The 25,923-nt window shown below is 37.3% G+C and overlaps 1 protein-coding gene across 8 annotated transcripts in view; it reads right to left on the bottom strand.

Moving 5' to 3' along the window:
* ERI1 (exoribonuclease 1) overlaps positions 1-25,400 on the bottom strand; it is a 117,476-nt gene extending 92,076 nt beyond the window's left edge. For 4 of the 8 annotated variants that reach the window (XR_007402549.1, XR_007402548.1, XR_003123820.3 and 1 more), the window contains exons 1-6: positions 25,094-25,400; positions 19,807-19,985; positions 15,992-16,202; positions 11,811-11,894; positions 10,414-10,523; positions 8,294-8,408 (exon numbers count right to left, since the gene is read on the bottom strand). Coding sequence is in view for 5 of the 8 variants with exons in the window: in XM_025415642.3 (XP_025271427.1) it covers positions 8,294-8,408; positions 10,414-10,523; positions 11,811-11,894; positions 15,992-16,202; positions 19,807-19,985; positions 25,094-25,201 (807 nt within the window). In the remaining 3 variants the exon portion in view is untranslated. Of the gene's footprint in view, positions 1-8,293; positions 8,409-10,413; positions 10,524-11,810; positions 11,895-15,991; positions 16,203-19,806; positions 19,986-22,164; positions 22,327-22,364; positions 22,557-24,368; positions 24,457-24,773; positions 24,921-25,093 lie in introns of those variants that run through there. The other 4 variants (XM_025415851.3, XM_025415766.3, XM_025416008.3 and 1 more) reach the window with 4 other exon arrangements.
* Positions 25,401-25,923: the final 523 nt, after the last annotated feature.

The raw sequence follows: 25,923 nt of genomic DNA on the forward strand, positions 1-25,923 counted from the left end.
TTAGTTAAATGAAGCAAATAAATAACTCAAACCCTCAGAGCTTTAAAAAAAACTTAAGTTATAGATGAAAATACAAATAGGTAGAATCATCAAGACATCTAAAGAGTTTGCAGTTTTGTAATGTGACAATCATTTATGAAAGGAAATACTGTTCTGGATTTATAGCAGAAGCTCTACCATTTTTTGTAAGTATATGCTCAATATCCAGCATGGATTCCAACAAAGGGCTTGAACTTATGACCCTGAGATCAAGACCTGAGCAAAGATCAAGAGTCAGACACTTAACCACCTGAACCCAGGTGCCCAAAGCTCTGCCATTTTAACCCAAATATTCTTTTCCATGGTATTTTACTCTAATGTTTTTTTAAAAAAGATTTATTTATTCACAAGAGACACAGACAGAGAGAGGCAGAAACATAGGCAGAGGGAGAAACAGGCTCCCTGCTTGATGTGGGACTCAATCCCAGGACCCTGAGGATCATGCTCTGAGCACAAGGCAGATGCTCAACCGCTGAGCCACCAGGCGTCCCTTTACTACAATATATTATTTTACTTGACAGAATCCTTAGATAAATACACACACACACACACACACACAAGTAACCTTTCTATGACTAAAGATGATGAAGTTCAAGAATGAAAAGAAATTATCATATGGTACTTTTCAACCAATTTAAATACCTGCTCCAATTTGATAAATGTAAAAATCTCACTCCCCGAACTCCAATATGCCCCTCCACTTTTGAGACCACTATTTTATCTTCTGTATATGTTAACTTTTATATTCTATAGTTTGTATAGCTATGTCAACTATACATCTTGGGGCCTCAGCTACTTTTTCTGTAAAATAAAACTAATAGTCATACTGCTTACTCATTAGGTTATTGGGAGAATCACAAATCAAATTATATAAAAGCACCATGATAAACATCAATAATTATCCTAAAACTATAATGCTGTAATGCATTCTGGTCCTTTCACTAAATATCATCTAGAAAAAAACTTCCAAAAATAACTTCCAAAATGAACTACTTAGGTGAAATGGACTATTTCTTGATACACAAAATCTACCAAGACTGAATCATGAAGAAAACAGAAAATCTGAACAGATCTACAGTAAGGAGGACTCAACTGGTAATCAAAAACCTCCCAACAAAGAGAGGCCCAGGACTAGATGGTTTCACCAGTGAATTCTACAAAACATTTAAATAAGTCGTAACACCAATCAAACTCTTGCAAAAAATTGAAGAGGAAGGAACACTTCGTAAATTATTTGACAAAGTCAGTATTATCCCCATATCAAGGCCAAAGACACTGTAAGAAAACTACAGACCATTATTATCCCTTATCAATATATATTTTTAAATTTTATTTATTTATCCATGAGATACACACAGAGAGAGGCAGAGACACAGGCAGAGGGAGAAGCAGGCTCCTTGCAGGGAGCCCAACGTGGGACTCGATCCTCGCACCACGGAATCACACCCTGAGCTAAAGGCAGATGCTCAACCACTAAGCCACCCAGGAGCCTCTATCCCCCTTATAAATATTGATGCAAAAATCCTCAACAATACTAGTGAACCAAATTCAGCAGCATATCAAATGGATTACACACCATGACCAAGAGAGATTTATTCTTGGAAAGCAAGGATGGTTCAACATACAAAAAAACAATCAATATAACAAACCACATTAACAGAATGAAGGGAAAAAACACACGATCACCTGAATTGATGCAGAAAAAGCATTGGATAAAATTAAATACCAATTCATAAATACCAATTCAACAAACTAGCAACAGAAGAAAACTACCTCAAAATAAAAAGTCCATATATAAAAAATTTAGAGTGAACATCATCATATTCAATGGTGAGAAGACTGAAATCTTTTCCTCTAACATCAGGACAAGATAGGGATGCTCACTTTCACAACCTCCATTCAAAAGAGTATCAGAAATTCTAACCAGAACAAGTATGAAAAAGAAATAAAAGGGATCTGAATTGGAAAGGAAGAAGTAAAGTGATCTTTGCAGGTGTCATGATCTTATATGTAGAAAATCCTGATGATTCCACCAAAAAACTATCAGAACTAATAAGCAAAGACAGCAAAGTCACAGGACACAAAATCAGCACACAAAAATCAGGTGCATCTCTATACATTAACCATGAAGAATCCAGAGAGGAAATTAAGAAAACAATTCCATTTCAATAGAAAAAAAAAAAATTAACCAAAGAGGTGAAAGACTTGTAAATAAAAAACTACAAAATGTTGCTCAAAGAAATTAAAGACAATACAAATAAATGGGAAGACATCTGTGTTCATAAATTGAAAGATTTAATATTATTCAGCTATCAGTAATACCCAACTTGATTTAAATACAATGCAATCACTAATAAAACATTAACTCAAAATGGATTAAAGACCTAAGCCTAAGAGTCAAAACTATAAAATTCTTACAAGAAAACCAAAGGGAGAAGTTTCATGACATTGGATTTGGCAATGGTTTCTTGGATACAACACCAATAGCAGAGGAAATAAAAGAAAACCTAGAAAAAATAGACTTCATAAAAATTTACAACTTTTGTATATCAAAGGGCATACTATCAAAAGAAAAAGCCCATAGAATGGAAGAAAGTATTTGGAAATCATGGAGTGAAAAAGGACTAATAATCAGAATATATAAAGAATTCCTAAAACTTAACAATACAAAAGACAAACTACTTGATTTCAAAATAGGCAAAGGACTTGAATAAACCTATCTCCAAAGGCATACAACTGGCCAGTAAGCGGGATCCCTGGGTGGCGCAGCGGTTTGGCGCCTGCCTTTGGCCCAGGGCGCGATCCTGGAGACCCGGGATCAAATCCCACGTCGGGCTCCCGGTGCATGGAGCCTGCTTCTCCCTCTGCCTGTGTCTCTGCCTCTCTCTCTCTCACTGTGTGCCTATCATAAATAAATAAAAAAAAAAAAAAAAAAAAAAAAAAACAAAAACAACTGGCCAGTAAGCACACAAAAAGCTGCTTAACATCACTCATCATTCTGGAAATACAAATCAAAATCACAATGAGATACTGCTTCACACTCATTAGATGGCCATTATTAAAAAAAAAAAAAAGAAAGAAAACAAAACAAAACAAAAGAAAATAAAAAAGGAAATGAAAAATAAGTGTTGGCAAGGATGCAGAGAAATTGGAACCCTTGTGTGTTGGCTGGGCGAATGTAAAAGGTACAGCCACTGTGCCATGGAATTTCCTCAAAAAATTAAACACAGAATTACCATATGATCCAATTCTACCTTTGGGTATATACCCACAGAAATGAAAGCAGGGACTCAGTTATTTGTACATCTACATTCACTGTAGCATTATTCACAACAGCCATAAGGTGGAAGCAATCCAAGTGTCCATCAATAGATAAATGGATAAACAAAATGTGATATATAAATACAATGAAATATTATTCAGCCTTCAAAAAGAAGGAACTTCTAAAACAATGGAATTATTATTTCGCCTTTTACAAAGGAAGGAAATTCTTACATATGCTACAACATGTATGAATCCTGAAGACACTGGTAAGTGAAAAAAGCCAGTAACAGTAACAGTCTGAGCATACACTAGAGAGATTTACCGACCTGCCTTTAGAATAGCTGTGGATTTCTGCATAAGAACAGGGTCCAGTCATTCATAGAAAAGCAATGAACATTTTGCTGCAGCTTTCAACCTTTTATATGTGTAAGTAAGCATCTACTTATTTAACAATATAAAGAATAAGGGCAGAAGTTGTCTAATTTCAGTGGAAAACAAAATCTGTGTGAGCTTATCTCAAATCCAACCCAGAAGTGAGTATTTGTACAGGAAAAACAAAAACAAAAACAAACAGCTTCTGCCTTCTCAAAATATAGTTTATGCTTTACTTTTACTTCAAAAACGACATTTTAATGCACACACAGAACTACAAAGGAAATAAAAAACATGTTTGTATAATTTTGTAAATGCTAAACCTACATTTGAGTATGATCATGCCACACGTAAGTTTATTTTCTAAAATCTTGTCTAAAATTATGTCTGTAACCTGTATCTTTCTTTATTCATATTGTTTTAGCCTACTTATAGAAAACTCAAACCTACTTTAAGTTCAAACCAGCTATTAAACAGAAAAGTATTATGCTTGCCTTATAAATCTCTTAAAATTATGAAAAAGAGATTAATTTTTTAAAAGATTTTATTTGAGAGAGAGAGAGGGAGAGCACAAGCAGGAGGGGAGAAGCAGAGAGAGAGGGAGAAGCAGGCTCCCCACTGAGCAGGGAGCCTTACTCGAGGCTTAAACCCTGGACTCTGAAATCATGACCTAAGCCAAAAGTAGATGCTTTACTGACTGAGCTATCCAGGCACCCCTAATTTCAAATGTCATGATCTATCTCCATTCCCAAGAAAGGTTGGGTAAAAAATCATTTTTAGTTTTAAAAAGGAGAAAAGAATACTTTGTACATACCAAAAACTATACATTGTTAGCATCCTATACAGTAAAAATTTGTGATAAGACTTTTAGGTGTCCTTGAATAAGAAAAACAAAACAAAACAAAAGAAGAAAATATTTTAAAAAGAAAAATGTTAAGTTTCCTCAACTTCCACTAATTGGCATTATTGTTGATAACTATTATGAACAGGGGAAAACCACACAGAAAAGAGCAGCCTAATAAATTGGTCAACATCAATAGATCCACAAAAAAATACCATTCTCTACTCAAGAGTGTTGGCAACATTATTGCCTTATGTATCTACAAGTTTCTCAATACTGTAATGTACTGTGAGCTGTGGATATTTTTATGCAGTGTGAAAATTACTTTATGGCTTTATTAATCACAAATAATTATCCTTAGAATAAAGTTAAAGGTTTGAGAAAGACATCCTAATGTAAGGATTCATTGTCACCTGGGAAGTATAGCAAAAAAATTAAAAAATTTTTTAAAAAGCAAACCTAAAGACAACTGCGCCCCTACAAATTTACATGAAACACAGAGAACAGAGGCATATCTGAATTAATATCACAAGACACAATTAGCAAAATGTAGACAGTATGAAAACCTACCAGATAAATGACTTCATTTCTTAATAAAAATAGTAACAATAAATCACTAGAGAGAAAAAGGAGGTGGAAAAGGAATTTAGAAATTAAAAATCTGAGAAAGGAGCACCTGGGTGGCTCAGTGGTTGAGCATCTGTCTGACTTTGGCTCAGGGAGTGATCTTGGGGTTCTGGGATCGGGTCTCGCATCAGGGTTCTCACAAGGAGCCCTGCTTCTCCCTCTGCCTATGTCTCTGCCTTTCTGTGTGTCTCTCATGAATAAATAAATAAAATCTTTAAAAAAAAAAAAAAAACTTAAAAGAGATATGTCAACCAACTGGAAATGTGTGGGCCTTATTCTGATCCTGATTCAAAACACAAAAGGTACAAGAAAAAAAAGATAAGGTGAAGGGGAGTAAGAGGTACAAACTCTCAGTTATAAAATAAGTTACACAGGAATGAAAAGTACAGGACAGCCATAGTCAATAATACTGTAGTAACACTGTATGCTAGTGGATGGTAACACATATCGTGGTGAGCATGGTGTAACATACAGAACTGTCCACTATGCCTGAAACTAATAACACTGATGTCAATTATACTTCAATTTTTAAAATTAACTAATTAAATTTAAAAAGAAAACTCTGACTTTTTTTTTTAATTTTTATTTATGATGGTCACACAGAGAGAGAGAGAGAAAGAGAGGCAGAGACATAGGCAGAGGAGAAGCAGGCTCCATGCACCAGGAGCCCGACGTGGGATTCGATCCCAGGTCTCCAGGATTGCGCCCTGGGCCAAAGGCAGGAGCCAAACCGCTGCGCCACCCAGGGATCCTGAAAACTCTGACTTTTTGACAACATTAAGGAATTACTGTTGATTTTTTTCTAAGTGTGATAGTGGTATGATGGTTATGTTTTTTAAAACTATTCCTTATTTTTGGGGGTTACTAATGAAATGTTTACAGATCAAATGAAGTAACATTTGAGATCTGCTTCAAAAGAGTAGGGAAAGAAAATAATAATAATAAATATATACGGTCTTAAAATTAAAAAAAAAAAAGTAAGGAAAGGGGAAAGTGGGTGGAGATACAGATGAAACAAGGCTGGCCATGAGATTATACCTCTTAAACCTGGGTCAAGAGGATTCATTACACCTGTCAACTTTTGTATATATTTGTAATTTTCCATAACAAAAGTTTTTTTTGAGAATTCGCAAAATGAGTGAAAAGATAAATTCACAGAAAAGGAAAAAATTTTACCAAATATAATCAAAGGACTAGTATCCATAATAAATATGTATAAATAATCACAATATGTATAAATAATCACAAATTGTAATCTACAATTACAAAAGGACAGACCACTCAATTTTTTTAAATGGGAAGATTTAAACAGGGACTACACAAAACAAATTCAAATGGCTAATAACCACAGAAAAATAAGCTCAAGCTCAACCTCATGAGTAATCAGGCAAATGCAAATTAGAACCTTCATGAGGTGGCATCCCACACCAACCAGATTTATAAACATTTAAAATGTCTGGCAATACCAGATGCTGATGAAGACCTAGAGCAATTATAAATTCACCCACTCTTCTGGGGAGAGTGCAAATTGGTACAACCCCCTCAGAAAACTATTTTTGCATTACCTAACATCAATGATGCAATATCATATGAACCAGCAATTCTACTCACAGGTTTATACTCTAGAGAAATGAGCGCAGAAAGGCACCAGAAATGATGCACAAGAAATGTTTAGAGTACCACTGTTCCTAAAAGCCTCCAAAATGGCCAGCCAAAGTAGGACAGATGAACAAACCCCTGTATATTCACAAAATGAAATTCTCCACAGCAATATAATAAACTACAGCTATATACACAACATCAATGGATCTCAAACACAATGTTGAGGAAAAAAGCAAAATGAACAATATAGCCAGTACAATGCTAATTATACATAGTCAAAAAAAAGCAAAAGTAAACCACATGGTATAAGGATACACACATAATATTAAAACTATAAAGAAAAACAAGAGAATGATTTCCATGGAAGTATGGACTATTTGGGAGGGCTCTGGGAGAAAGGAAAGGGATTATGTGAATGGAAGTTATATGAATTTCACTTTAAAACTCCGTTTTTCTGAATGTACATTTCTTAGCTTTAAAAAATGTTAAAAGTACAAAAAATGTTAAGGGAAAGCATCTTTTCTCACAAAACTACTTTAGGATATACTTCACCAAAAAGAGGTTGTAAAGGAAGAAAGCCAACACAAAGTCTAACACATGATAGAAAAGCAAGAAACACATCTCCTAGGATGATTTTAGAAGAAGCCTGAAGAACAAACAGTTCAGATTAGAACAGGATTAAAGGCTCTAGGAAGGTAGTCTCCAAGGAAAAAGGGGGGAAAAAAAAGAAAAAAAAAAAAAAAAAGAAAATGGACCGACCACTAAGTGCTTTGAATACTAAGAATGACTTACAGTTTGAATGGAGAGTTAATGGGATAAGAAAACGACTAAAGGCCCTTGTAAAATCTAGGGAGAAGTTGTGAATACTCTCCACTGCTACAAGAACATAAGCAGTAAATAATGATTTGATTATAAAGATAATGTAACTAATTAATTAGGAAGACACACAGAGAGGAAGGACATGCAGATATGGTGGTTTTTTCATAGAACTAAATCTTTATTTATCTTCCATTGCAGGAACTCCACAGATACCTCAGACAAAAAGTTCAAGAAACAGGAAAACAAATCATTTAGAAATACGAAGGTAAATATTAGAAGAAATAGCTAAAAAAAGTTGAAACTGGTTGCCTCAGGAGAATAGGAACCAGTACCAGTGAGGGCCTTAGTGGATGAATGCCACTTTCCATAAACCTTATAACGCTACTTAAAAATTTACACTATGCATATGTACTAACTGATAAAATTCAGTGAGGAATATTTGCTCCATAAACAATTCACATACTGAATATCCCTACAGTTTCAAACCTCTCCTGAAGATCATGTATTTACAGTTAACCTATTCAAATAATAGTAACAGATTGAAAGAAAAATAGCTCAATTTTCCAAATTTATATGATCATCCTCATGTTTGGATTATAAAAAATTACAATTGAAGTATATGGCCTTTTTCTGTGAAAAGCACCCAGTAAATCACAACTTAACATATATACAAAATGTAATAAATTTATCATCAAGGGCAGTATAATCAATAAAATAGAGAAATTTTACCTTGTAAAAGTTTCCATATGACTTTCGAATATTGATCCACTTTTTAGCAAAAGGAGGATATTTGAGCCTGCTTAGCCGGCACTGAATATTCAGGAACTTACTCATATCCCACGAACTTGTAAAATCAAAAACAGGGGTGGAAAAATGGTAAAATAAATGCTGTACTGTTCTTAGTAGTATATTAAGTCATTCTATTTATTTTTTATTTACATGTCACCTTTCTTTCTGATATTTATATATATTATCAAGCTTAGAAAAATAACCTCACTAGCTCCAAAATACTAATTCAAAAATAACAAAGAGAAGTAGAAGTCAAGTACATCCGGTTTTTTGTTTTTTTTTTTTCAATTCTTACTAGACTTATCATGATCAATGTCATGGTTCTGATTACTTGGGCAGACTTCTATCTTGTTAATTATTTTTTCATAATCCTGAAATACCTCTGCTAAGTTTACTTTTAATGCCAGGTTTATGGTATTAGGAAGTTCTTTTGGAGTGTGCTTTGAAACAAAACAAAACAAAAAACCAAATGAAAAATGAAAGTAGTTGGTATAAAGTGGTAAGAACACAATGTGTTCTGTTACAGCATATGTTTCTACAACACTAATCAACTTAAATAAGTAGGAAAATACTAATTGTATAATATGGAAATTGTATTGGTTCATACATGGTTTTTCCTAGGGAAAAGAAGGCAATACAACACCTGCACACATTATAACCTACAGCAGGAAAGAAGAAAGCTCTCAACTCAGCTACTGTACTACCAACAGGAGTACTTTCAGGTATATATTAAAAAAATAAAAAATGAGTGCTTGTCCCCAGGATGCTATTGCTTCTGTACATTTATAATATCCTCTGAGGCAACTTCCACTAATTCTGAGCTGCCTGCCCATGCTGTCCAAATTATTTCTGGATGTTTGAGATATGTCCCAGAATGTGAGGTTTTTACAGAATTACATATACTATGTTATGACAGAAACATCTACATACTTTAGCAGGAAACTGCTCATTCACGTTTAAAATTGACAGATTTCTAAAGAGGTCCACCAACATTTCCCCCAATTTCTATTTTTAAACACAATTATAATGTGACTACTTTTCCTATGTAAGGGTCACTAAACCCTTTATGTAAGTGACATCTCAGCTTTAGTGTACAATCTGTCCATAGTTTGAAACAGAAGTTGATTAGGACTTTCTTCAATCTTAATAGTATTATGGTATGGGAGCTGCCTTGGCACAATGCCTATAATCCTTGTTTCAATCTTTCTGATCTTCCCTCTAAGCTTTTCATCTAACAAATGCTTTCTGAGCATACATTCTGAGTTCAGACTACAGTAAGAAGCATTATGGAAGACTATCAAGTAGCAGAAGTCTCTACTCTGAAAGGATTTTTAATCTCTCTGCAAACAAGTCTTACATAAATAAAGTTTAGACATCAGAATACTTAGATGGCCACACAAATGGTATATATAAAAATTGTAAGACATCGAAAAAAAGAAAAAGATAAGTGTGAGTTGTAGTATGTGGAGTAAAACAGAAGAAGGGCTTTGAATAATAATAAAGAAGTAGTAAAGGAAGAGAGCCTTCTAGTAGAGGGAATAAGTGCACAGAGAAAGGAAACACCATGTGATTCATTAGCCAGCATGCACAGAGTGGACAAGAATGACAGGTACATCAGGCTACACAGGTGGGGGTGGGGGGAGTGCGGGGGTTAGATAAGAGAACCTTGAAAGCCATATTGAAGAGTTTGGACTTCTTTGAGCAAGGAAGTGTCATGATAAAAAGTTTCAGTAAAGGCATTTTCGTTTTACATATTAATATTTATCTTTCCCTAGTCCTCCAGTCCTGAATTAGACTATTATCCTTCTTTTCCCTCCTCTTTTGAGCTCTAGGATGCAAAGCTTAAGTAGAAAAAAAACAAAACAAAAAAAACAAAACAAAACAAAAAAACACAAAGTTTAAGCAGAAATAAAAATTTGAAAGGAAAAATATGGTCTCCTGTGGGAGACCCCAGTACTATCAGAAAACAGTTTTTTGTGGTTATCCTAAAAGTTAAATGGATATGAACATCTTTGATCTTAAAAAAGTAGATAAAAAAGATAATTCTCCTAAATACTCACCCATCTGTCAATATGCAATATTTATACTTTGTTCCTAATTCCTTCAATTTCATCCAGTCAATTACTTTTTTTAGTACCTGAGGGAAGGTATCAGCTCTGTCTACCTGATCCTGAGGATATAAAAGTAAAATTTATAAAAATAAGGGTAGCTACATGTAGTCCTACAAATACCCAAATACGAATGTTGAAAGGAAAGAAACAGTAAAAGAAAGCCTCACTATGATATTTTAAATTCTACATGATTTCCTTAGCTGAGATCCACCTAACATTTCGTTTTTAAGATAATTAAAAATTCTTCATAGCCAGGCATTAGGGACACTTTCAAGTGAAGTATATAATCCTCCCAAAATTAAGATTCAAGATCATCCCCAGTGTTTCTCCCTTTTTTTTTTTTTTTTTTTAAGACCTCAACCCAATGGCTAATTCTCCAGAATGGAGAAAAGGGAAATAGCTGAAAGCTATGGCTCTGTAACGTGGTCTCTCTATCTTAAAGCTCAGATCTTTGCACAACAGATGATATACCAGATTGATCTTCCTAATTTGATCTGTCACATCACTTCCATACTTAAAATCCTCCAAACATTCCCCAAGGCTTTCAGGATAAGACACACAGACTCTTCATGACGTGGCCTCCATCTACCACTTAAGCTTTATTTTCAACCACTTTCTTACTAGCCCATTCACACTTGAATCATCCCTGACTACTTACAGTTCTGCTGTCCATACCTGAAATGCCCAGTCATTCTTTCCTATTATCATGATTCAGCCAAGTTCATTAACTTGAGGAAGTCGCGGAACAGCCTTCCATTCCCTCAGTCATAAGCTGCCCATGATACCCAGATAAAACACCAACTTGTCAGTCTTCCTAACCATACTGTGTCACCACTGGTTTAGTCTATCTGTCCTCCTGAATATAAACTGTTGAGTGAGCTGAGGAGACTGATTTGACAATCTCTGTATCCCCAGCACATTGGCAAATAGTGCAGTAGGCACTCATATACTTGTTGGATGAATGAGTAAATGAATAAAGGAACTAAATAAATGAACAAAGAGCCAACCACATTGCACTACAATAAAAAAATTAGAGACCTAAAAAAAATTAAGCTATATATCATGTCAAGTTATAAACAGATAAATTTCAAAACTTACTTTACTAATGATCCAAATTAAACCTTTAGTTTCATCACTACAAGTCCTTAAGAGGAAAGGCTGGGCAAGATTTTACCAGGTACAAAATGTGTTTTTTTACTTTAATATTTTAATATGAAAGATATTTATCAACTAAAAAAAAGTACATTAATTTAATTGCTTACAATAATAATGTTGTTAAACTACTAAATAAACCCTACTTTCAAAACCTCTTTCAAATTCTAGAAAAAGAAACAAAGAATTAGAACCTGAGTAATTCCAGTTAGGTTGATGCAGAAATCAGAAAGTTGTGTGTTAAGCTCTGGTCTCACATACTGCTGGAATGTATCTTCCTACAAAAGAAGGAGAACAAGTTAAAGTATTTTCTATGACTTCAGATACATTATACAAGATACATAATAAAACATTAAGGCACAGAAGGCTGTAATTTTATAGGTGCTCATGGTATAACCCTTTCTAGAATTTTAACAATTTAAGGATAATTCTCCACTCCCGAAGCACTCTAATTTTAATTATGTTTCATAGTTTAAAATTTTTAAAATTATGTTCCATAGTTTAAAACATTTTAACTGCCTGGGTTGCTCAGTCAGTTAAGTGTCCACGACTCTTTGTTTCGGCTCAGGCTGTGACCTCATAGGTCATGACATCGAGCCCTGATTGGGGCCCCCCACTCAGTGGGAAGTCTGCCTGAGATTCTCTCATTTTTTGGCCCTCCCTCAACTTGCGCTCACTCTGTCTAAAATAAATTAATTAATTAAAAAAAAATTTAAGATGGGGCACCTGGGTGGCTCTGTCTTTAGGTGACTGACTTACGATTTCAGCTCAGGACATGATCTCATGAGATTAAGCCCCATGATGTGCTCCATGCTGAGTGCAAAGCCTGCTGTAGAGTCCCTCCCTCTACCCTCCCCACTTGCATGTACACTCTAAAATAAGTAAGTCTTTAAAATTTTTTTTTTAAGATAAAGCAAGTATCTGAAAGCAAGACTTCAAATGAAAGATTAAGTATTTTCTTGAGGATCAAATGTTGATAATTTTGTTTGTAATATCATATGAAACCATAAAGCTTAATAATGCAACCTCAACTTCAATATACTAACAGCTTTTTAAATAATAATAAATTCCTTGAAGAAATGCCAACCTTTAGTTATTACTATTCTCATTTACTCTTGACTACTCCTTATTTATATTGACTCCATTAAACTAAATTCTGAATAATCAAATTGAACTAGTAGTAGTTTAAAGTAGTTAAAAGTAGTTAAAAGTAGTTTAAAGGGTGATAATAATATTATATTTTTGTAGCAATTTTAACCTCTTCAAGAAGCTTTCACACTTGCCTTCTCAACTTATAATCACAAGTCTGTGAACTCTTAAGGCCAGTCCTGTTACCATCAAGCTCAGATCTCAAAGTACTTTTTCCTAGAGCCTAATACTGTCTCCCTAAACAAAACATGCTATCAGTTGTTAAAACTTAAGGACAACCTCAAAGCCTAAAGGCAGCAATCATTAATACCAGGTAGATACAGAGAAAAAGACAAAGAACATTTTTTGTGACAGAAATTCAAATATTAAGAAAAGTAAAGGTTTCATTTCCTAAGAACAAATTCTTACTTCACACTAGTGTATTAACTCAAAGACTTATAAAGGTTACTATTGTAAAAGAGTAAAATTAAAGAACAGTAAAGAATGTTTGAACTTTAAAAGTTAGATGCTTTTTACTTACCAGATATATTGCAGAATAAAAAATTATACTTGATTGAATTTCAGATAAATGAAGTATTTTAAGTATCAATATCTTTATAACTTTCAAAGAAAATCTTTCAAAAATATGCTGCAACTTCCCTTACCAAATATTTAGCAATCGCTTAAGTAAATTACATAATAAGTTAACAGGTGATAAGGGGTGCATTGGTAAGCGCGAGCCACTGAAGGGATTTGAGCAAAGAAGGGAAATGATTTGACTTGTATTTTATAAGGATCACTCTAGGGGATCCCTGGGTGGCTCAACGGTTTAGCCCCTGCCTTTGGCCAGGGCATGATCCTGGGGTCCTGGGATCAAGTCCCGCGTTGGGCTTCCTGAATAGAGCCTGCTTCTTCCTCTGCCTGTGTCTCTGCCTCTCTGTGTGTCTCTCATGAATAAATAAATAAAATCTTAAAAGATATATACATTTAAGGATCACTCTGGCCACTATGTTGAGAATTGGCTGTAGAAGACAAGAAACAGATACTGGTCTGATGGTGAATGCAGTAAATCCAGACAAGAAATTACTGGGGTTCAGACTAGAGTCATAGCAGTGCAGTTAAGTGGCTGGGGTTCTGGATGTATTCAGAAGGCAGAGCAAACAGGAGCTGCTGCTCGCCAGGATACGTGTTGGGAGAGAAACAGGAATCAAGGATGACTCCAAGGTTTCTGAACTGAGTAATTAGAAAGACAGAGCTGCCATCACTCAGAAGGCTGAACATTTAACAGGTTGAGGGTAAATTCCATTTGGGACATGTTAAGAGGTCTATTTAAATATCCAAGTAGAAATGATAAATAAGCAGCCTGGATTTGGGATGGAGGTCCAGGTTGGAAATATAGATTTGGAAGTCATTAGCAAACAGTTTCTAAAAGCTATGGAAGTAGATGAGATTAAGGGAGACGATCTATATAGAGAAGAGGACCTAGGATTAAATCCTGGAGCATCCAATACTAGGAATTATGAAGAAAAGGAGGAACCAGCAAAGGAAACTAGAAAGGGGAACCCAATGAGGTCAAAGACAAAACAAGAGAATGAGGTGTACTGATAGTAACTTGCAGAAGATATTTCAAGGACAGAGTAGTCTAGACCAGGATTAGGTAAAGGTGATACAAATGAGTAATTTTAGTAGAGTGCTGGGACTGAAGACAGTGTGAGTTTAAGAGAGAATGGGAGGAAACAGAGATTTGTAACCTTTTTCAAAGAGCTAAAAAATAGAGTAGCTGGGAGAGAAGTGGGATAGGGTGAAGGTTTATAATAATGTGAAAAATAGCATGTCTGTATGTGATGAGAACAATACAGTAGAAAGTAATAAATCATTAATGTCTAAACAAAAGAGAAGAATTGTGGGCAGCCCAGGTGGCTCAGAGGTTTAGCCCCTGCTTTCAGCCCAGGGCGCGATCCTAGAGACCCGGGATAGAGTCCCATGTCGGGCTCCTTGCATGGAGCCTACTTCTCCCTCTGCCTGTGCCTCTGCCTCTCTGTCTTTCTCTCTGTGTTGCATGAATAATAAATAAAATTAAAAAAAAAAGAAAAGAAGAATTGCTAGAGCAATGTCCTTAAGAAAGAGAATGTGGAATCTAGTAAAAGTGGAACCTAGTGAATTATACAAACTTATTACCTTCATAGCTGTCAACTTTCCTTTTAATTTACTGACTTTAATCTTCTTTGGACAAGGAAATTATTTAAAATAGTCTAATTATAACTAAAAGATGCTCTGAACAACACTAAGAAAAAAAAAACTATGCATTTTAATACAAAAGCCTTTTCGGAGCACCTGGGTGGCTCAGTCGGTTAAGTGTCTGCCTTCAGCTCAGGTCATGATCTCACAGTCCTGGAATTGAGCCCTCATTTGGCTCCCTGCTCTGTGAGGAGCCTGCTTCTCCCTCTGCCTCTGCCTCTTGTGAATAAATAAATAAAATCTAAAAAAAAAACACACACACACAAGCCTTTTTATACTTGCTCTTAACACGTTGGTGGCAACTGTTGGTGGCACAGAAGTAATTTCTGGATAGATGAGATGTTGATATACCTTGCTCAGATTTTACAAGGCAAACAGTAGTGTTTAGAGAACTCCTGCTGACTTCCTGAACTAATAACACAGTGACCACAAATATCTAAAGCACATGTATTATATGGCTTGAAACCAAGGTTAGGAGTGTCATTTCCACCCTAAACTTTTTACTAGAAAGATGGTCAGTTCTAAGTTGATTTCCATAATTTGCCATTTTTAGAGATCACAGCATACAGCAGTCTATAGCAGTGGTTCTCAACCCTGACTGCATGTCAACTGAGAAGCTTTAAAAACATGGTGATGTCAGGGGTTCCACCACAGAACAACTAAATCAGAATCTCTGGGATAAGGGTCAGGCATCTTTTTTTTTTTTTTTTTCCTCACTCCCTAGGAGATTCTGATGTCCAGCCAGATAAGTGTTCCAAGCAAACAGGGGAAAAAAAAAAAAAAAAACCAACAAAAAAACACTATAATTTTAGCTACTGGAAAAGAAGAGAAATAACCTGAAATTACTTCATTATAGCTTTCCTATTAATCACGTTGATACAAAATACAGAAGAGCAAACAGCCCATTTCTGAATTCTCATTCTAGCTTTAAACCGGCAGATGAGATCCTGCTGAGAGCCCCAGAATAGTTGCTGCTAAGAATAAAACTGAAATATAATAATTTACTTACTATTTCTAAGGTATGGGTATTCAGTAAAACCACAGGAAATTCAATTATTTCATGTATAAACTCAGGTGGGTTACCCTCTTCACAAGTGGCTTCGAAATCAATGATACAAATGTAGTCGTAGTAACTGTCAACACAATTGCCTTCTTTCAACATGAGCTTCTGCTTCTTGTAATAGTTTTTCAGTCTTTTCTTTAGCACATCCTTTACTCCTCTAAGGAAAGAAGAAGAAAATTAACTCCTAGGTGAATTTTGCAATTAAGAATCTGAACTCTTTACATGCTGGAACTTGGATGAACATGAGCAGTCACAGCGTAATTTAGCAGATATCAGCTTAAGCATAAAGAAAGATTTAAAGCTAAAATAGCAAAGAATTAATATCAAGTGTAACACAGCATCAATATTTTCCTTCAGAAGTAACTTTTTGTTTTTGAAGTACTTAAGAACATTTCTCCTATACTGGGATTTCAAACCGTTAAGCCTTGTTAGCATACATCACCTCCACTGCCATACTGCTTTATATACCAAGATGACATTTATGTACTATAAAAACTGAAATTAATGTTCTACATTAATTATTAACTATTAATAGTTAATTAACTATTCTACAGACCAAACACAAATTTCAGAGTAAGACAATTCAGGTAAATGGAACATTTATGCTTGTCTCTTTCCTTTCTTTTGGTTTCTATAGGTCAGATAACTAAAATATCTCTATGAATATGAAAACATTATGAGCCTAGCATATAAAGTTGAAAGTCTATTAGCTACTTACCTAAGAAAATTCATTTAGAAGATACCCTAGTGTAAACTACATCCAAAAGAACACTGTCATACTTAGTAGGTTCTCAATGGGAAGGAGGTTTCTTAATTTACCATGGGTAGAATTTAATTCAGGAGATATAAGTATTTCAAAATATATATTCCACAAATGTTGGTTGGAAAAAGGGTTGTTCTAAGTAGATAATGATGGCTGGCAATTGCACTCACGTTTTCAAACATATGTGCTTCTAAAGATTAAAAATCACAAGTGCTCATGATTTCCTTCAGTGTTAAACTTGAGTCCTATTAATGGTTAACAAATACAAAATGCCAGTAAAAATAAAAGGACTTAAATTGTAATTAGTGTGCACTAGACAACTCAGGCATTTTGGTCACATCAGTGATAACTATTAAAAAAAATTTAACCTTTTATTTTCCTTTCTAAACTACCAATGAAAAGGAATCCTATTCATAAGAAATTAACCAAGTTGTTTTAACCAAAAAGTTGTAATGTTTATTTGTGGGCAGCCCCGGTGGCTCAGTGGTTTAGAGCCGCCTTCAGCCCAGAGCGTGATCCTGGAGACCTAGGATCAAGTTTCACATCAGTCTTCCTGCATGGAGCCTGCTTCTCCCTCTGCCTATGTCCCCGCTTCTCTCTGTGTCTCTCATGAATAAATAAATAAAATCTTTAATAATAATATGTTTACTTGCTTGAAATTTTCTAAATTACCAAAATCTAGGACAGAAATCCCTTAACTCCCTTCATACTATTGTGAGCGACTTCTGTGTCATGGGACAGCTCTTGATTACTTTGTCTTAATTTCTCTCTTTCTTGGAGAAGCTATGCTTACTTAAAGGGGTGCCTGCAAACCTCGTGGCAACACAAAAATAACCAAGTGCTCCAGAGAGAAACTTGTCATCTTTAACATTTCCTTTGCTAATATACATGTAAATAATCCCTACTTTTGCCAGTTCTAACTCAGAAAAAGATTCAGAATCTGGTTCTTCTGAATTGTCTCTGGTATGGAGCCCATGAGCTCCATTTGCGGACTCTGGCAAATACCTCTAATGCACAACCCTCCTCTTCATTCTTTATCCTACTTGAGAACTACCCATTAATGCCAATTTCCTGCTAAAATACCTGCAGTGACTCCCTTGTACTTAGAAGTTACAAAGACGTCAACATACAGTTCCTTCACAACTTGGCTACAACCTATCATTTCTGTATCATCTTCAGATGGTCCCACTCCCCCATAGTACAACTAACACTGCATATAAAACACTGTATGAGCTGCTGCCTAATATGTGATATGCTTTCTTGTTTTGTGACTTTGCTTGTACAGCAGCTGATGAAAAAGCAAGATTACTTAGCAGAAAGCATACCTACAGAAATTAGAAAAGTTCTGAGTTCTTTCTGCCTGAATTGGCCCTTTATCCCTTTTCTGTTTGGCCTATCAATTGTCACTCCTGATTTCCTAAGACAGACTCTATTCTTTATTTGCATGCTGTGCTTGGCCATACTTCCCAACACAGCACTGGTCACACTGTATTGTGATTGTGTGCCTTCCCAAAAGACGGTCTACTTTCCAAAGTGGGGAATATACATATCTATTTTACTTTTATAACTTTAGTCCCTAGTCTGCTGCTTAGAAATCAGTAAGTGCTTGTTGAAAAAATGTACAAACATACAATTAGATCTCTAACTGCCATGCAAGTCACAAGTAAGCAACTGATCTTCACTCCTAGGAAAGACAAAAATTTTGCTCAGAAAATCCTCACAGGCTCTATCTTCGTGATAGAGTCAGAGGGGGGCAGCCCAGATGGCTCAGCAGTTTAGCGCTGCCTTCGGCCCAGGGTGTGATCCTGGAGACCCGGGATCAAGTCCCACGTTGGGCTCCCTGCATGGAGCCTGCTTCTCCCTCTGCCTCTCTTGCTTGCTCGCTCTGTGTCTCTCATGAATAAATATACAAAATCTTTAAAAAAAAAAAAAGTCAAAGGGAAATGAGGTAAAATTTTTCTTCACAAGTTATCATGCAGACAATCTAGAAGGGACAAAAGTCCACATATGTTCTTTTGAAAAGCAGAGAAGCTCTATTTCAAAGCAAAGGAGGAATATTGCTGAAAAGAGAAAAACGATATAGGGAGACCCAAAAGTAGTAATAGATTTCATCTACTGTAGGCAGTCAACTTTTTTCTTGATGCCTAGCAATTCAATTGTCTACCAAAAATATTCATGCTTTGGGACGCCTGGGTGGCTCAGTGGTTGAGCACCTGCCTTTGGCTCAGGGCATGATCCTGGAGTTCCAGAATCGAGTCCCACATCAGGTTTCCTGTGTGGAGCTTGCTTTTCTCTGTGTCTGTGTCTGTGTCTCTGCCTCTCTCTCTCTCTCTCTCTCATGAATAAATAAATAAAATCTTAAAAAAATATATGTATACCTTTCTGGATTCCAAAGGTCATTCTTGCCCATGCCCCAAGTTGAAATAAAGTATTTGTTTTGCAAAAAATTACTAAAAAGTTAGGATGTATATATCTCATTGAAGATACACACATACCCACACAAAGTTGGCTAAGCTACATTGTTTTCTCATTCAATATACAGTTACACATAATACAGACTATCATTCTGCATACTCTTAGAAACTAACATGGAAAAAAATATTTCCCTGTAGGTGATTTTTTAAAGAATTACTTGGTTTCAAAGAAACCCACTTTATAAAAATAACACAAATGGACAAAATAAAAAATATATATATATCCAATCTCATTAATAAGGTATAATTGACCATCAATCAAATGAGCAACTAAAAATATTCAAAACATATGTAGTACAAGATAGCTACTCCTATACATTGTCGGTAGATTGTCAAAATATTCAGACTTCAACTCAGCAATCTTAGTCTGTCATCTAAGAGACTGTCAGAAATAATCAGTTACATATAAATATTCATTTACAAGAATATAAATTATAGCTCTATCCGAATGGTTAATAATAGTTATCTCTTTACAGCAGGATTACAGGCAATGGTCAATTTTTTTAAAAGTTATTTTTGATTACCTGGTTTCAAGCTTGAATTCTGAAAGTTTAGCTCTGAGTTCTTCTTTACTCATTCTATTAATGCATCCATTCGTAATAGCAATCTCTTTGTAAACTGGGTCACTGAAATCACTTGCACTGGAGGTAATGAACTTAGATCCTTTTGTTTCTTGACCATCAAATCTACATCGTTGCTTTTTCTAAAAAAAAAAAAAAAAAGATACAGCTAAATTAATACAAACATCTTAAAGATTCAAACTCCTGAGGCCTATTCATGATACATGTTCAATGAAAAGTGCATAGAAAGAAGAAAGACGTTTCTAATATAATGTACCCTGCTGCTCTGAGTCATGAGATTTCTTAAAGGAAATGAAGCTAAGTAAAAATAGCACTGGTGTTGGGAGCACATCAAAACAGAGCCCCAGCTGACCATTTACTAGCAGCATGACCTTAGATAATTACTTTTAGCCTCTGATCTTCAGTTTCCTTATCTATAAAATAAAGAATAATAACTGTTCCAAGTGGCATTTGGTATTTGATAATGGTAAATAGTATTTAAGCAAGGTTATTGTAGGGGTGCCTGGGTGGCTCAGTTGGTTAAGCGTCTGACTTCAGCTCAGGTCATGATCTCAGGGTACTTCGAAAGAGCCCCTCACCCTGCTTCCTGCTCAATAGGAGGGAGTGGGTAGGTGTCTGCTTGTCCTTGTCCTTGTCCCTCTCCCTCTGCCCTCCCTAACCCCCACTCATGCTCTGCCTCAAATACATAAAATCTTTTTTTTTTTAATTTATTTTTTATTGGTGTTCAATTTACTAACATACAGAATAACCCCCAGTGCCCGTCACCCATTCACTCCCACCCCCCGCCCACATAAAATCTTTTTAAAAAATTTTTAAAAAACAAAGTTATTAGAAGGATTAAATGAGATTATGTATATCAGGCTCTAGACACCATACCCACTGTGCCTATTAAAGGAAATTTTACTACTATCATAGACTGGGGAACAGACCTTTTCACAAATGACATTCTAAAATTTACAAACAAACCAATTTTTAAGTGAACTTTTACAACATTATGCGTGTCTGTCCATGACTTCCTTAGAATTTTTTCTTAGATTTTATTTATGGAGAGAGGGGGGAGTGGGAAGAGAGAGGGAGAGAGGGGGAGAGAGAGAGTTTGTAAGGGTGGGGTAGGGGAAGAAGGAGAGAGAATCTCAAGTAAAGTCCCCATGAGCACAGAGAATTATGCGGGGCTTGTTCCCAGGACCCTGAGAGATCATGACCTGAGCCAAAAATCAAGAGTTGGACACTTAACTGACTGAGCCACGTAGGCGTCCCCTTAGAATTTTTTAACCTGATTTCATTTCACGAAGTTAACAGAAATTGCCCAATATAAGGACAAAATGGACTAGATAGAAATCTAGTTCAAAACTTCCTAGAACTCAAAGCAAAGGAGGAAATGTATTTGGTTTTAAAACACACAATTTCTAAAACTCATATGTATACAATTATTCAGAAGAACTACAATTACTGTATCATAAATCTTTCCTCTTTCCTTAAATCAAAATCCGTGTTAAGAAAAAACATGACTCAATTGGTAGTCCAGAATTATTAATTTGCTAATATTAAAGTTTGTAAGTTAATTATTTTCCATATGCAATGTCACAAATATTAGGTATGTTCCAGAATTTTCAAAAAGACTTTGGAACTTCCCATTAATCCATATTAAAATTTGTTAACCTAGTCATAATTTTTCACATTGTCCCCATGTGAACTTTAATGACAGATTAAGAAGGGATAACCAAAAAAAAAAAAAAAGAAGGGATAACCAGGGACATGCCAAAGACCCTGACTTAGCACTAATCCTAATGGTTCAGGAACTATTTCTTTTCTCAAAGTTCTCAATTTATTATTTTTTAAAAGACTTTATTTATTCATGAGAGACACAAAGAGAGAGAGAGAGAGAGAGAGAGAGGCAGAGACACAGGCAGAGGGAGAAGCAGGCTCCATGCAGGAAGCCCGATGTGGGACTCGATCCCAGGCCTCCAGGATCACGCCCTGCGCCAAAGGCACGTGCTAAACCGCTGAGCCACCCAAGGATCCCCATCAAAGCTCTCAATTTAATACAACACATGCTTACTAGAAATGTAACACTAGGTATCATACTAGAGCACTCAAGAATTACTCCTGTCTCCTCAGAGGAAAAGATCAGCAATCCCACTGTGTGAACTGTCCATAAACTGAAGAGTAACTATATTGAAGCTTCTTGTTGACAAATGTTTTAATAACTTTATTACACTGATCCTTGACTCAAGCTAAGAAAATAACTAGCTTTCAGTAAGACATTAAATTTATACCATTAAATTTATCACTAGAACTTACTCAGGATAATTTCTCTTTTGTCTTTAAATTGAACTTCATCTTCAGTCAGGTTAAAATTTAGGTCAGCAATGAATAACAGTTTTTCTACCAAAACAGATGGCTCAGTCAATTAAGTAAATTTACTCTTTGACTAAGTCCTCTCTCTCTCTGATTCACTTGCTTAATTCTTATCTAAAACTGTAGCTATAAAAATTACCCACAAATAACACTAAGGCCTATTTTAAATCTGCAGTGAATCTTGATTTCTGTAAAGGAAGATCTGCTTCCTCTCTCAGATCCAACTCAAGCTCTTTCAGGGAAGCTCAGGGCAGTCAAGGTCCGATTTTCTTTGATCAGCCTCTTCTCCCAAATTTAAGGTCTACACCAATGGTTTCCGAATTGGAATCAATCCACTAAGGAAAAGAAGGAAAATATTAGAAACCCCACAGTACTATTAATCTACTAAAATGCTGATTAGCTGACTAATAATACATAGATTGACAATGGCACCTTCCACATGTCTATGTCCACCTGTCACACCTCACAAAAAGTACCGGACATACAATGAGGAAAGGGTAGACAGATTCCATAGTATGAAAATTCACAGTATTGTGACATTCTGCAATCTTCCTGTGTTCACGTAAATGACTATCTGATTTTTGTTATCCTAAATAAGAAGATATTGGAAATGACCATAAAAATCTTTTACATCAAAAAGAGGCTTACTATCTTGCCTTAAGTACTTAGAAATGGTTTTGGTCTTCAAGTTGAGTTATGTACTTTCATTTACAAGACAGGTATTACAAAACTGCTGTCATTTCGGTAATGAGAAAGGGAATAATAGCTTGAAATTTAGGTTTCTTTTAACAAACACAACTTGTCATTTCAACCTGAAAGAAAATATGTTTCAACAATAAGATAAAAAGGTAAATACTTATCAAAAGAAATGTTTCTCTGTAGCAAGAACATTTTAAAAATAGTTATTTTGGAAATGTCTTCATTATTTTATTGCCAAAAATTGCATTACTTACAAAATAACCCCTGCAACTACATATGAAAAAAAAAAAAAAGCCTGAGAAGTGTAATTTAGCTTGATTAAAATTCTTCCAAAAGAATAGTTCTGATGAAATTGGAACCTACTTGCTGAAAAATAAAAATGCAACACCTATTAGTTTACAAAAACAACTGACTTTAGGGATAATGAAAATGTACTTAGCTGAGTTCCAACAGAATACTCTGCTTGATTGAGAATGAAAAAGAAAACTGTATCACCATTTATTAATAGTATCCAACAGTAAGTTTTTAACAAATTCACTAAAACCAATTTGGAACATAAACTTAAGTCCCTAGATCTCAAAGTTTGAAGACTTTCAAATATAATGAAGTATACTCAACTATTTTTTTAAACCAACTTACAGGATGATGTTATTGACAGTATCTCAGACTGAAGGAGAAAGGTGAGTAAAAAAGTGGTTCTTTAGCGAGAAGGGGCATGGAAGGCTTCTTGGAAAGCAGCATCTTTAAGAGAATGCAATAACTATGCAAAGATCCAAAAGAAGAGCATGCATGGCAAAGGGAGCATACAAAGACCCTTAATAGGAAAGACTATCCACATTAAAACAAACAAACAAAAAAACACAAGAGCAGAAAAGTGAAGCCAGGGGCTCTTATAGCAAAAGGAAAGCAATCGTGTGGTATGAAGTCAGCAATGGAAGCAGGAGCCAGGTTCTGCAGGGCAGCAAACCGCAGACTAGGAAGGGAAGAAACACAGACTTAATGTTATTAAGAGATTATTCTACGGGCAGCCCTGGGTGGCTCAGTGGTTTAGCGCCGCCTTGGGCCCAGGGCGAGAACCTGGAGACCCGGGATCGCGTCCCGCATCGGGGTCCCTGCAGGGAGCCTGCTTCTCCCTCTGCCTGTGTCTCTGCCTCTCTCTCTCTCTCTCTCTCTGTGTCTGTCATGAATAAATAAATAAAATCTTTTTTTTTTTTTTTTTTTTTTTTTTTAAAATTTTTTTTAATTTTATTTATTTATGATAGTCACATAGAGAGAGAGAGAGAGAGGCAGAGACACAGGCAGAGGGAGAAGCAGGCTCCATGCACCGGGAGCCTGACGTGGGATTCGATCCGGGGTCTCCAGGATCGCGCCCTGGGCCAAAGGCAGGCGCCAAACCGCTGCGCCACCCAGGGATCCCAATAAATAAAATCTTAAAAAAATTATTCTACCTGCTATGTGGAGACCTCACTGTGGATGCAAGACCAAGAGTAGCGAAGCCTCCCGCAAGTACCCATTATTAAGTTGCTCAGCACGTTCCTGAAATGCAATGACCGGTTTTAGCCTTCGGTTATTTACAATCGGCCTCGCTGGTCAACAATGATTTCTGTCAGACAAGGTGAATAAATGAGTTTTAAGGCCGTCTTTACACTTTTGCTCGGTAACCAGGATCTACCACGGAGCTGTCAAAATCACCACCGAGAGGAAGTCACGGGATAGGTCCGCATGAAAAAGTAGCAAATGGGCAAAAAGTTCCGACCCATGGGCGCGACCACCTTCTGTTAGGGCTGAGAGGTCATGGGCTTCGGGTCTTAGGAGCGCAGGGCGCGATTTTTAAAACGTACGCTGCCGATTACCTCTACGGGCTCGGCCGGGGGACCGCGGCAACAGCGTGCACAGAAGAGCTGGGGCAGAATTCCCACCAGAACTTATAAAAGCACAGTTCACCCGCTTCTCGTCTTGACTCTACTTCCTCAGGACCAGCGGGCAACCCGCGCGAGAGGCGCCCCAGTGACAACCAAGGCATCGCAGCCGGGGCCGGGGGAGGGCGCGGCCGGGCGCGCGCAGGCTGCGGTTTCTGAGGAGCACCCCAGAGGAGCGGGGCGCGGGCGGGCGGGCTAGTGCGGGCGTCTGGAAGCGCCGGGCACCCACGGCGGGGCGCGGGCGGCCGACTCACCTCGGGATTCGGGTGCTGCGGCTCCTCCCCACACTCCGGCCGGGGCGACTCCAGCCGCGCGGGAGCCACGGCCTCGCCGCCAGGCTGTGTGCTCCGCTCCTGCTCCATGCCGGCTGTCACGTTCAGAAGAGAGCTGCGGGCGCCCCACACTTCCTCTCACTCTCACTCGGCCAAGCCCGAAAGCCTCGCCTTTCTCCGTTGAAAAATTACCGGGCTCGCGTTCCCGCGGCGGCGGCCACACAAACTCGAGGGGACACCTCCCACTTCCGGGAGCGTGTGGCGTCCACACGCCGCGCAGGCGCAGTGCGCGGGTGCGCGCGGCACGCTGGCGCCTCAGCCGCCGCGGGGCGGGGAGGGGGGGGGCGGAGGCCCGCGCGGGAGAGTCCGGGCTGACGTGGCGCGGCGCGGCGGGCGTGCGGCCGTCCTGTCGCCTTCACGCGGGAGTCTAGTCCCTGGAAGCCCCCGCCGCGGTGCCCCGGCTCGTCGCCGTATCACCAGGGAAGAGGAACGAGGCGTGCGGTGGCTGGAGAGGGGAACTTGGACCGCGGCGGGCGGGGAACAGCCGTAAGACCGTTGGCATTTTCCAGGAGGAGGTTGAGACACGTCCGCTCCTGGGCAAGAGCAAGCGGGTCTGGACTTACTAAAAACTCACCAGAATAGAGGGAACCGCTGTTTTCAGACGCGGAGCGGGAGGCAGCTCTGAGAAACTGCCTGAGAGAAAAGGAGGAACTCCGAGGCCCGCGGGTCTCGCCGAGAAGACCGAGGCCTCACAGCGTGGAGGGGACAGCGATTGGCCTTTAGGGGGCCTGGCGGGCCGAGCTGTTGGGAGT

The sequence above is a fragment of the Canis lupus genome, chromosome 16 (genome assembly GCF_003254725.2).
Source record: "Canis lupus dingo isolate Sandy chromosome 16, ASM325472v2, whole genome shotgun sequence".
In the NCBI taxonomy this organism is placed as follows: domain Eukaryota; kingdom Metazoa; phylum Chordata; class Mammalia; order Carnivora; family Canidae; genus Canis; species Canis lupus.